General features: G+C 33.5%; 1 protein-coding gene, 1 long non-coding RNA gene and 1 other non-coding gene across 3 annotated transcripts; 1 reads left to right on the forward strand and 2 right to left on the reverse strand.

The window, feature by feature from the left end:
* The first annotated feature begins 717 nt into the window (after positions 1–717).
* LOC148253780 (uncharacterized) lies at positions 718–2471 on the forward strand. Its single transcript, XR_015819144.1, has 3 exons — positions 718–1539; positions 1654–1737; positions 2031–2471. It is a non-coding gene; the product is annotated as an uncharacterized LOC148253780 (long non-coding RNA).
* A 115-nt stretch (positions 2472–2586) lies between these two features.
* Positions 2587–6829, reverse strand: FTA (farnesyltransferase A). The gene is made up of 5 exons (XM_022044366.2): positions 6539–6829; positions 4430–4539; positions 3919–4039; positions 3545–3640; positions 2587–3361 (listed from the first exon to the last, which is right to left on the reverse strand). The coding sequence occupies exons 1-5, from the start codon at positions 6773–6775 to the stop codon at positions 2933–2935; spliced, it is 993 nt and encodes a 330-aa protein (XP_021900058.1). The 5' UTR covers positions 6776–6829; the 3' UTR covers positions 2587–2932.
* A 2340-nt stretch (positions 6830–9169) lies between these two features.
* On the reverse strand, positions 9170–9275 carry LOC148253781 (small nucleolar RNA R71). The gene has a single exon (XR_015820850.1). It is a non-coding gene; the product is annotated as a small nucleolar RNA R71 (small nucleolar RNA).
* Positions 9276–13078: the final 3803 nt, after the last annotated feature.

Here is a 13078-nt window from a genome sequence, read left to right on the forward strand (position 1 = left end):
AAAAGAAAATATACTCGAGTGTTTTGTTACACTTGTACTTGTGGCCTTCTCAAGGTCCTCCAATCAACTTTATAGTCATATCTTAACTTTAAAAGTAGTAAGATCAGCATGTGTTTCTTTTTCTATTGGTTGGCTATATGAACTTGTTTGAAAATCTTCAACGAGATGCTTTTGTATCCTCACTCTTTTCTAGAGATACTAGGCTTGCCGTACAATTTCTAATACTTTTTTTTAGTGTGTCTAGACTTTTTACAAAAAATACACTAAAGATTGTCTTTGTTATTCATTCCAGAGTTGAGTTCTTAGAGTGAATCACTTCCTTTATTTGGTGACGAGGTTTCAGAGTTCGTAAAATCAGGGTTTAATTATCAATGGAGTAAGGTTCTAGAATTACCTCTCCCTTGCTCTCTTCTGCTATTACAATGGAAATTATCTCATTAAGTAATGATATTTTCTCTTTTTCCAATATCTAAACTTATATTTGATTATGTTCAAGATTTAGTCATGCCAAAAATTGATATGTACGATTTTTTTCTACAAATTTTTTAGACGGGCTGCATTTCTACTGCAATCCATTGTTAGGCTATGGTATTGGTCCAGTTTTTACAACTAATTTTTTAACATGTTAGAATATTTATTTATTGATCTGTGCTCTTATTTGGTAAATCATGTCTTGATTATTAGACCATAAATTTATGCGGCGTCCTTAACTTTGAAAAATGTTTTAGTGATTGCATCCCATACTGATTCTGTTGTGGGAAGGAACATTATAGTTTTACTGATTTCTAGAGCCATTGAGTTCTAGAGTCATACCATAATCATACAATCTTCTTTATCCCGCCATCTAATATGAAGTTTTCGAGTTTTGGTCTGGTACCCAAAAGGTTGCTGAGTTTGCCCTTTCCTTTGAGGGTGGTCCGGATTAATTGGGACCAACTTAGATACTGATGCAAGTTGAAGGATCCTGAAGGATCCTGGTGTCAGCCATGAGGGCTGGTTTGGCTGCTATTGGTGGCCCCTGGCAGTGACTGGTGGCTGGCCTAGTGGCTGGCGATGAAGGCTGACCTAACCTCTTCAGAGTTTTTATTTTTTTAATTATTCTTTTCTAATTTGGCAATAAAAGCTGAATAGGATTTATAAAAGAGTTTAAAATTTTTTTAATCTAGTACTTTGATATTATGTTTAGAATGGTTGGTATATATTTTAATGAATACTACAATATTATATATATAAGTTTTCTATATGGAAAAGAAAATAAACAATTTATTATAATTAATTACATAAAGTGTAATTTACTTATATATTGTTTAACCTAATTTATCATTTCTTTTACACTTTATATCTTTCTGATATTGATAATATTATCAAAAAGTGGGCTTCTTCTTTCTTTGTTAGTAAGATAAGCTAAACGTAGTTGACCTTAGCAAAAATCCGGGTCCTGGGTTCAGTCCCCTTTTCTTCCCAGTTTTGTTGATTTATCCATGAGCACTAAGTTCACAAGTCCTGATTGTGAAGAAGAAACTTAACTATGGATATTTTGTCAGTCAGAGCTACTGTAGCAATGCTTTGTCTTTCACATTTCTTAATTCTTTCCCAGTTTATATTAAAACCGTTATCCCACTTACAGTTTCTTTTACTCTTTCTCTGTTTCAGAAAACTTCTTCTCCGGAGGAAACAAGAGAGGCTTTACAGCTTTGGCTTCCTAAGGAAGAATGGGTTCCAACCAACCCTCTTTTGGTACGCAAAGCTAATTGAACTTCACACTGGATCACATGTAACACAGATCTTTGGTCATCTAATCATCCTTGTCAGGGGCTGAGTTTTTGTTCGAGTTTCTGCTAAGTTATATGAATTTCCATTGGCTAGTTTACATCTTGATTTATTCAATAAGTTCTCTACCATTTATTTCTTCCCTGCAGTTGATAAGCATGTATGTTCTTGTGTTAGCCTGTAATCTAGCAGTTCCAAATCTACAGTGCCCATCTTATTTATTAACTGAATCATGTAGGCTTATGTTGGAATTTATTCAGGTGGGATTTGGACAAACAATTTGTACCCCAGTTAGACCTCACTGCGAAATTTGCAGTGTTAGCAAGCTCTGTCCACCTGCATTCAAGGAGATCTCAAGACCATCACCCAAGGTAAAGAAGTCTGGTCCAAGCAAGAAGCATTCACCAAATTAGCTTTTCAAACAGCCATGTCTATATTGTTTGGCTGCCATACAGTCATCTTTTTTTGGCTTCCATATTATTGCCTGACGACTAATAGTTTGTGGATGCTTACTTCAGACTAAAAGTAGCTTTAGGAGTTCATTAGGCAGACTTCTGGAAAGGATACTTTCGGGTGTTTATATATTTTTTGAATTATAAAAGCAATTCTCAAATCCTCTTGATTCTTGCAGCAAGTTTTGCAACTGAGTTTCACTCAAATTACAGCAGAAAGGGTAAAAGACAAAAGCATTTCCCACTAAAATATAACACTTTGATATTCTGGGTAAAAAATAAAGAACTTCTGCCATTAAACAGATTAAATGACCAAAATATCTCTATACCCATTTTTAAATGAAATCCCAGATACATGCTCATATCAGTTAAAAAGACAGCTTTTTATAACCAGAGCGCGCTTGTTGAGGTTCTGATACAGAGAAAGCGAAAGTCTATTTTTTTTAATGCTATAACTTCAAGTAAAGGCTGACTGCCATAACCAATATTCAAACTCCCTTTGAACAAGGAAGAGGACGTAACCCGCGGCCAGCACTATAAACAATGTTGATATTGATTGTGACTACATTAGAACCCCTTCTCAGTTCAGTACATGCATCCAGAGATTGAAGTCTCCGAAACCACATTCAAAGTTTAAGGAGATTTGCAAATACAACTCACAGAAAAATTCAGTGGTCTTGTAGGATAACATTCCATCCTCTGATAGGGCCTTAGACAGCTTGACTAATCTTGTTCTTCCGCCACAGCCAATAACTGGCTCTCAGGGGATCCTTCCGCTCCAAAACAGAACAAACCGCAACAACCAAGCTGGAGTCTAATGGATCTGAATCAATCCTTAAAGCATCTACAGCATCTGTAAACTCTTTGTTCGGTTGGAAACCATGACAGAGAAGATCCAAAAGCGTGCACAGAGCAAACACACAATTGGTTTTGGACTGAAGAACCTTCAAACAAACTTTAGAAACTTGCGAATCATTGATCCACGACTCTGTATTACCTTTGTAGAGGCCCCTAAGGTATCTCCATGGGCTTTCATTCTCAGGGTTGGCTAAAATGGCTTCAATGGTATAATGTACTTCAGACTGTCTCATGGCTTCTAGACCTCCCAGGAAGAGCGATCTAGTGATAACAAAATATCTCTGTTGCATAGAACTTACAAACCTAAATTAACTTTCGAGGCAAAGAGAACTAAATTTTTATGTAAAAGGAAAGCAAAAAACTGATTATCATAGCCTATCCATGGTAATTGATTCATGGTTATTACCACATTATATTTTTATCATCCAGCTAAAATCAGCAGTTACAAAACCAATAAGCAATACCTGATTCCATGCAGAATTATTGCAAACATCTTCTTTGAGCAGCTGCTGACAATAGTGAAGTTCATCTTCCCATCCTCCCAAGGCCTGAAGAACCCACTGCATAAAACCTACTTCTTAATTTTCTTTTTTGGGATTTCATTTCTCAATTTTGAATGTGAAGAAAAAGAAAAAAAAAGTTGTAAGTAATATCACAGAAGAGAAAACCATAGGTCATGTCATGTAATTAAATACAGTCCTGGCTACAAAACAACAAGAAACATGTCTGTGCAACCAACCATGACAATTTTAGCTCCAAGAGAGTATTTTTTTTGTCAACTCAAGTTTTTTACTCGCAAATATCAGCTCCCAATGATGGCTACAGAAAAGCCACAAACCTGTCTGTGTGACCATGCAAGATAGTTTTTAGCATCAAGAGAAAGTATTTTCTTCGTAAATTCAAGTTCTTTACTCGCTGCATCAGCTCCTAATTTCTCGGCAGCCCAACGTCGATGGTGCCTACAACAGGCAAAAACAAAAGAGAAGAGTTTAGCCTCATTATCAAGTTGGTGGTGCAGGGTTCAAGTAAGAGTCAAATTCAGCGTCTATTAGCAAATCAGATAGAACCCAAATTTCCAAGCTTGTTGCAACCCCAAAACAGTAATTGACAATAGCTTGAATCTCTGTATTTTTTAAGATGCTCTTGGGTTTTGGTTTATGTAAGGTTTCTGGCTCACCCCCAAGGTGGCAGCATATTGTTATCTTTGTAGATTAAAGTGTTCAATTAACCTTCGTAAAACCTTGCCTTTGTCAATCGCCCAAGTATGTTTTGTTGCAAGAATTTTGGTCTGCATTTGTTAACTTTGAGATAAACTCAATGAAACAAAATTATTTCGGTTATATGCCTACCATAACTGATAGTTTTTGGAATTATTCTTGGCAATTCGCTCAACAAAATCCAGTTCATCATGCAGATCTGCATTAAGTGCCTCAAGTACTACACGCCTGAAATGCCACACCTACAGAGAAGATAAAACAAACTTATGTTAGGTCAGTTATATGGAAGAGATTAGCAAAACTTTCCCAAGAGTCAAATATTCACATATGTTTCTAACAAGTTAGTTAAACATAAAAATATACTTAAAAATGACTGCAATGATGAAAATGAAATTTGAAGAGAATAAAATTAGATCTCTGCAGGTTTTTGACAGTTCTCTTTTAGCCAAGTGGCTTCAGAAGTTTATATATTGTAAACGCAATTTGTGTAAGAAGATTATTATTGCAAAGTATTACTTGGAGAGAAAAGGGTGGACATGGCACTAGCTTTTACAGGTGGCTAAGCAGGAACTAGAATCTGATGGTCAATCTGGTGCATTTTAGGATAGGCAATGTAAGATGGTTTCTGGCATAATCTTACAAGAACTGAGGGTTCAATTCTTGAGACTCTTTAAGCTTGCTAGACATATAGATGCTTCAGTCAAGGATCTCTTGAGCTGGGACAATCTCATACCCGGCTACAATATCTTACTTTCTTACAATCTGAATGATTGGGATATTGATAACTTAGAGACATTACTGCTAATGTTATTTTGATGCTAGGTTGATATCAGTGTTTCTAACAACCCGGTCTGGTTGTTTGAAGAATGATGAATTCTTTGTTAATTCTTCTACCTCAACCTTGCCAATTTGAAGTTGCTTTCAGATTTTCTTGGAAGTAGATTTAGGAGAAGAAGGTCTCACATAGTATACATAGCTTTCTTTGCTTGGGAGGTTGCCTGGACAAAATTCTCACCTATGAGAACCTTAGGAATAGAGGGAGAATTATTGTGAATCACTGTCTACTGTGCCTCCATTTGAATGAAACCTTAATCATCTACTCTGGTGCCCTCAGTTTAGGGAACTATGGGATCGGCAGTTAATATACTCAATCTCTCTTGAGCGGCTAACAGATTGGTGGCAAAAGAAACGTGGGCTTGGGATGGTATATAGGTAACAAAGATGGAGAATCTCATCACTTTTATTCTTTTGGCCTACATGGGTGATCTTGTTTTGGTAATATTCTAGATCAATAGTTTCCAAACCCTGAGTAATTGATTCAGAGGTCAACATCCTTAGGGAAGGATCTTTTACATTATAGATATCATGTATTATTCCAGATCTAATCCTTTTTCACAGGGGCCACACACCCTTGGTGCTTTGTTTATATTCTTTCTCTTTTTCTTTGAAGAAAAACCTTTAAGATTTTCTAAGAAAGCTATTTTTATTTATACTTGTTTACTTCACAATCACATACCATCTTACACTTTTTCATGAATAAACATTTCAACTAATATATAGATTTAGGAAATAAGAGCTAAATAATAACTTCATATACCAAATGGAGCATGAGTAATTTTGATAAGCGCAAGATGCATTTTCATCATGATCACAGCCTTAAACTTCCAACTTTTAGATTTTTATCATATACGTAAAAGAAGTTGTCGCTTGTTCTATATATTATCATAAACGTGCAGTCCCAAAGTTTTCCCACACCTTTTCAAAAAGTCTACCCATGTGAGAATTCGACCCCAGCCATTTTCAGCAATAAACTTCAGCCCGTTCAATTCAGTTTCTCTTAGAAACCCTAAATTACGATTTCTTTAAGCATCAAACCCATATTTCCTTGATTCTTTTTTCTCACGAAATCATTTAGAAATTCGTGTCGATAAACTTATTGAATCTATCCTGTTTATCAAGTTCAAGCACATTACAAGACGATCAGATGAATTCCAAGACAAGTATAGTTAATAAAGGCTACAAAAGATCTTCACCTAAAAACTTCCAAGTATAACCAACAAACCTATCTTGCAAACAATCTAGCCACACAGCAGGTTTTTCTTCAAATATAATTTTGATATTGAAGCGTGTGTATATAGATAAAGAACACCTTCCAGAGAAAACCTAAGCAATTTCCTCTCAAGTCTTGACAGTTCAAAAACACAAAAGCAATGCATACTTATGAAATGAATGGAGGCTTACAGTGTAGTTTCCAGCATTGAGATAGATGGCCTCTTCGGTGAGGTGGAGGGCGCGAAGGGATCGCTCATTGGCGTGATAAATGGCGCGAAAATAGTCCATTGTTTCTCTGAAATCTTCCTTGTACGCGATCGGCACAACCGGGTTTGGGCCGTCGTCTTGTGGGATTGGAATCACGTCCGACCATTCTTCCCTCCGGCTCAGTGGCACTTTCTCTTGCGTCCCCGCTTCCATCTCCATCTCACTTTCTGAACAGACTTGCTCGACGAGCGGCAGCAGCAGAGGAATAAAAACATTTTGTAATTTTTATTTCTTAAATTTATATATTTTACGAAAATTTTGATTAAAAATAGTCCCTACACTTTTTTTTCCCGATTTGCTGTATTATATTTAATTGTTATAATTAAGTTTGTAATTTTCTTATTTAAACAAATCATTTCTTTACTTAATTTATATTTTTAAATCATTAGATATTTTTAGTCATATTGATAATATAATTTCATGTGGATTAATAAGTTTCGTTAGAATTTTTTTTTTTATTTTAAAATTTAGTTATATTGATAATATAATAGTGTAATTATAAATGTCTCACCCTAGGCTGTGATTAACAATTAAATTCAAAAGATCAATAAAGAAAGCTTTTGCTTTAAATTAGCTCTACTAATTTTTTAAATTCTTTACATGTTGATAATGGTGTATTTTTTATATAATCATGATTGTTTTTTATTTAATTTTTTGTTAGTTTTAAATAATTTTTATTAGTTTTTCATTTGATTTTAATTTATTTAATCACTTTAATTTATGTTATGAATTTTAGATGATTTTGAGAGAATTTAGAAAGTTATGAATGAAGGCACAAAAATGGTAGAAACTGGCATGCTCATGTAAGTGCTGATACACATGTGTCCTAGAGTTTCTCTCTTCATAGAATTTTGAAGACAAAAATTCGCATGGGCAAGTGCATGGTCATGCACTTGCCCATGTGGGAAAGATAGAATTTTTAGGTTTCTAAAATGGCTCAGGATGTTTTATTCTCTTTCCTATTTTACCTAGGATTTGTATTTAGAAAATTTTGTTATTTACCCTAATACATATAGGATATATTTTTAGTATTTTAGGAGCACTCTTTTAATTCAAAGGTTGTTCTAAGTTAGGGTTTCTTTTTTTTTTCTTCTTCCTGGAAGACTCAAAACTCTATTAAAGAGGAGATCAAGCTCAAGACAACGACACAATCCCAAGTTTGATTTCGTTTTACTATGTTTTCTTTTAGTTTCAGTTTTTGTTTTCTCAATTTAATTATGGAATAGATTTCTTTTGTTAGGAAAAACATGAACCCTAAACTATGATGGTATTGATTTTGATTAATGATATCTGAGTTAATTTTATGCAAAATCATTGAGTTTAATACTTTTATTGATATTTTGTCGAATAAAGAAGTTAGAATTTTCAATTGATGGGATTTCAATACATGATTATTAGGGTTTTGGATAACATGTTTAATAACATATTTGTTCTAATGGATAATCTGAAATTGACCTGTGGTATGTATTCGTGTTCCTGAATATGATTGGATAATTAGATTGATTATATGCAAATTTTTATGAAAGTGTTCTGAATAAGAATTTTGTTTAAATCTGAAAGGTTATGTCCTTAAAAAAAGTTAACCAGGATTTAAAATTAACTTGTCAATTTTAACTCAGATTTCATTATCAATATTGATATCTAGACAAACTTAGGAGGATTGTGGATTCTAACGTTGTTTTACTAATTAATTTATCTTTGATTTACTATGGTTATTAAATTTTTTATAATTTTATTTAGTTTTATATTTATTTTAATTCACTTTCATTCAATCATTATTTCTCAAATAACAGTATAATAATTGATTTATAAAATTTGATCTTCGTGGGATGCTATTCGGATTCTTATATCTTATTACTGATATGACTAATGCATTTTCTAGTATTGTCTAGGACGCATCAAGTTTTTGGTGCTATTGCTGGGGACCCAAGATTTATTTAGAAATTATTATATTGTTATTAGCTATATAATATGAAATTTTTAATTTTTAATTTGTTTCTCTTATGTTTCAAGCTTTACTAGTGTACAACCAGAAATTCTAAAAAGTCATTAGCAGAATCTGATCCGGAACCTGAACAAACTTTTCATTCAAGAAGAAGAGCAAACCATAAACTCAACATGGCAGAGAATCAAAATAATATCCTTGAAGGAGGTGAGAACAATAATGCTACTTGAGATGCTCAACCTATTCGCACCATAAGAGACTATGCCATGCCATCATTAGAAGGCACAAGTCCGACTATTTTGAGACCTACCATTCAAGTTAACAACTTTGAGAACAAGCCAACAATACTACAGTTGATCCAACATACTTGTCAATTTGAAGGATTGCCTAGTGAAGATCCACACTAACATAGCTAATTTCCTCCAAATTTGTGATTTTTTACTACAATGGAGTTTCTAAAGATGGAAAGAAGCTAAGACGTTTTCCTTTCTTTTTAAGGGATAAAACACAACACTGGTTACAATTATTACTACCAAACTCCATAACTACTCGAAATGCATCAGGGAAAAAATTCTTTAGTAGGTATTTTTCAACTTCTAAAATTGCACAATTAATTAATGAGGTTGCTAAATTTTCGCACGAAGATTCAGAGACCTTATATGAGGCATGGGAGAAATAAAAAGATATGCTAAGAAGATGCCCTCAAGAGGAATTCTCTATATGGCAGAAAGTACAAACCTTCTATAACAGAATTAATAGCCAAATTAAAAGCATGATAGATGCTTCATGTGGAGGTTTAATATATATGAAGTCACTTGAAGAAGCTTATGAATTGATCGAGGAGATGGCTGCCAACTTAAGTGAATGGCCTACTAAAAGAAAAACTATAAGGAAGGCAACTATAATTTATAATATAGATATTTTTATAGGATTAATAGCTCAAATGAAAGCATTGAATAAGAACTTACACAGGCTACAATTGTAAAAATCAACTGTAATGCCAGCTGTTTGTGATTCTTGTGGAAGAGGGCACTCAAATCAAGAGTGTCGATCATGTAACACATTTGTTGTTAATAATGTGCTTGAATAAGCTAATTTTGTTAATAATTTTTGTAGGCAAAATAGTATTTTCAGTAATACTTATAATCTTGGTTTGATAAATCACCCAAATTTCTCATGGAATAACAATAATAACAAAGGGAGACAGCCACCACTAGGATTCCAACCTCAATAGCATCCTCCACCACAAGAAAAGAAATCTAACTTGGAGGAGCTGATGACAAAGTTCATTAACTTTGCCAAAGCGAGGTTGCAAAACCATGAGGCTTCCATGAAGAATTTAGAGACACAAATTGGACAGCTTACCAATGCCATTGCAGGTCAAACTCAAGAGTAACTTAGAGACTAATCCCATAGAGAATGTAAAAGCCATTACACTCAAAGATGGGAAAGTGTTAGAGGAGCCAAAGCAAAAGGTAAGAGTTGATAAGGTGATTCAATCAAACCTAGTTGAGGTAAGTGTGGAAGAGCAAGGTAAGAAAAATACTAACTCTACGATTCTCAATTCAAACTTTAATGTAGATGTTGATAAGTTCCTTACTCAGATAGAATTATGAAGGATAAGAATGATGTTAAGTTTGCTAGATTTTTAAAGATTTATAAGAAATTACATATTAACATTCTATTTATTGAGGCTTTGATGCAGATGCTACAATATATAAAATTTCTTAAGGATATCCTTTTTAATAAGAGAAAGATTGAGGAATATGACATGGTAATGCTTACTAAAGAGTGTAGTTCCATTATACAAAATAAGTTACCTATAAAGCTTAAGGATCCAGGGAGTTTTTTAATACGTTATTAGCTAGGCTAATTTAAATTTAAAGATGCACTATATGATTTTGGTTATAGTATTAACCTAATACCATTATCTGTTTGTAGGAGACTCAACCTTGGGGAGATGAAGGAGACACGCATGGTTTTGCAGTTTGCAGATAGATTAACTAAAAGACCTGTGGGAATCATTGGATATTTTGGTAAAAGTATGAGAGTTTATTTTCCCTATAGATTTTGTTATGCTTGATATGGATGTTGAGTATGAATTAGCATTGATTCTAGGTAGACCATTTTTAGCCACAACTAGAGCATTAATAGATGTAAAGAATGGTAAATTAGCCATTACGTTTAATGAGGAGGAGATAGTCTTTGATATCAAGAAGGCAATGAAAAATCCTTCTATTAGTTTGGATGATATGTGTTGTGTAATTGATATTATTGATGAGTGTGTAGATGAAAAACAAACAACAAATCATTATAATGGAGAATAATTTAGAGAGATGTCTCATACTATCAAGCATAATTGAAGAGGAGGATTCTGACTTGAAAAAGGAAGTGATGAGTTGGAAGGTGAATCTCTATCAGACGTTGTGTTAGGAACACAGGCAGAGCCACATGTGGAGATAATAAAAATAGAACTTATGCCATATTTTGAAGGGTGATTCAATCTGGCAACTATAGCCTTCAAAATTGAGAGATTGAGCTCCAAAAGAAAGTCAAACGAATTACTATAACTTAGAACTACTTCTCCATCCTTATATTTAATTATGTCTTTTCTTAGTTTTAATTTTTAGGAGTAATTATTCTTCGTTTGCAATATATTTAGTCAATTATGAGCGGAATATTTTAGTTTAAACATGAGGTCGTTTCTTGGATCTGTCTCATGGGATAGTCTACGTAATTTTTTTTATCACTTGGCAAGATTTTGGAGGTGTTAAACATGACAAACAATAGAAGGCAGCAAGCTGCATGAGAATCACCATGGTCATGCAATCGCTCATGCACAATTAGACTTAACCAAAAGAGGGGACAACAAGGTGCATACTCATTTACATGGTCATGCATACAGTTTTACAAAAAAAAAAATTGAGTGACAAAAGAATGAGAGTTTTAGGTAGCAAACGACATAGGCAACTCCATGCCCATGCTAGTCTAAAAAAATAACAACTTTAAAAACAAAAAGAACCCTAACTCTTCTTTTATGTTTTATCCCTTACAGCTGACACCCATACGACCAAAAACAGTCGTCGTTAGCCAATCCGATTGTCATCCACTAACACCTCACAAAACATTTTCAGAGGAGTATTCTATACTTTTATACTTCAATCTTTATTATCTCCTTTAATTATTCTTCTTAACATTGAGGACGATGCTTATTTTAAAAGTGTGGGGTAGAGTAATTGAAAATTTTGTGAAATCATACATACTTAGCATTTTGTTTTGTCAAGCTTGAGCTTGTTGTTGAATTGTTAAACTTAAGTGTTGGAGAATTTTGATGTGATACTTAAAATTCTTTATTTTAATTTTGTAGGTCTAGTACATTCTATGGATTTCATTTTTATTCCAGGTGACTTAAATTTTCTGAAAGCTTTTGAATTTCTTATATTATATTAATATAGTGATTAACCTTATGAATGTCGTAAGTTATATTAGTTTTGCTTTTTTCTAATTTTTGTGTTCCTTCTACTTTCTTAGTTGTCCTCATTTTCTCAAAAAAAAAAAGAAAAAGGAAAAAAAAAAAAGAGGCACCATAATAACTTACTCCGTTGATCACTCAATTTTACACCACCAAGTGGCGTAGCTTAGTGGTTCGACACTATGTTAGCTTAACCAAAAGTCTCAAGTTTGAGTCTTGGTAACACAGTTGCCTTTGGTAAGGAGGATTTACTCCTTAATGGACCGATTTGGCTCAAAAAATAAAATGGTAATTTTATGAGTAGAGCTAGTAGCCACCTAGAGTTGTGACTAACTGAGTAACTGGGTGCCGACATATCAATGTCTACCCTCGCATCAAAAGGTCAAATGACACTCTAGGCATGCCAATAAGGTGCTAAAAAATTAAAAAAAGAACAACATTAAAATAATGAAAAGGGGTCAATTTTGGAGGTTAGCAGGCATGATTGTTAATGATTTATAGTTCTTATATGCTTATGGATGAATGAGGCTTTTCCTCTATGTTAATATAATCTTTTCATTCGTTAGCTTTCATTTAATTGAGTTTCTATGGGATTTTGTTGATTAAAGTTGAGTATGAGACCTATGTTATTGAATTTAGGAATTTAATTATTGTGTTAAAAGGATTTTTCACTTTAGTTTAATTTTAACTTTACTTGAGGACGATCAAAGAGCTAAGTGTGTGGTGTTTAATAATGGTGTATTTTATATACAATCAGGATTGTTTTTGGTTTAGTTTTTTGTTAGTTTTGAGTAATTTTCATTAGTTCTAAGTAATTTTCATTAGTTTTTCATTTTATTTTAGTTTATTTTATGAATTTTAGGTGATTTTGAGAATTTGAAAAGTTTTGGATGAAGGCATGAAAAGGGCATAAACCTGCATTGATATATGCATGCTCATGTAGGTGGTGATGCACATTAGTCCTAGAGTCTCTTTCTACACAGAATCTTGAAGACAAAAATCCGCATAGGCAGGGGCATGGTCATGCAGATGGTCATGTGGGAGA

Source organism: Carica papaya, chromosome 5 (genome assembly GCF_054855325.1).
Source record: "Carica papaya isolate Zhongbai chromosome 5, ASM5485532v1, whole genome shotgun sequence".
NCBI lineage: Eukaryota > Viridiplantae > Streptophyta > Magnoliopsida > Brassicales > Caricaceae > Carica > Carica papaya.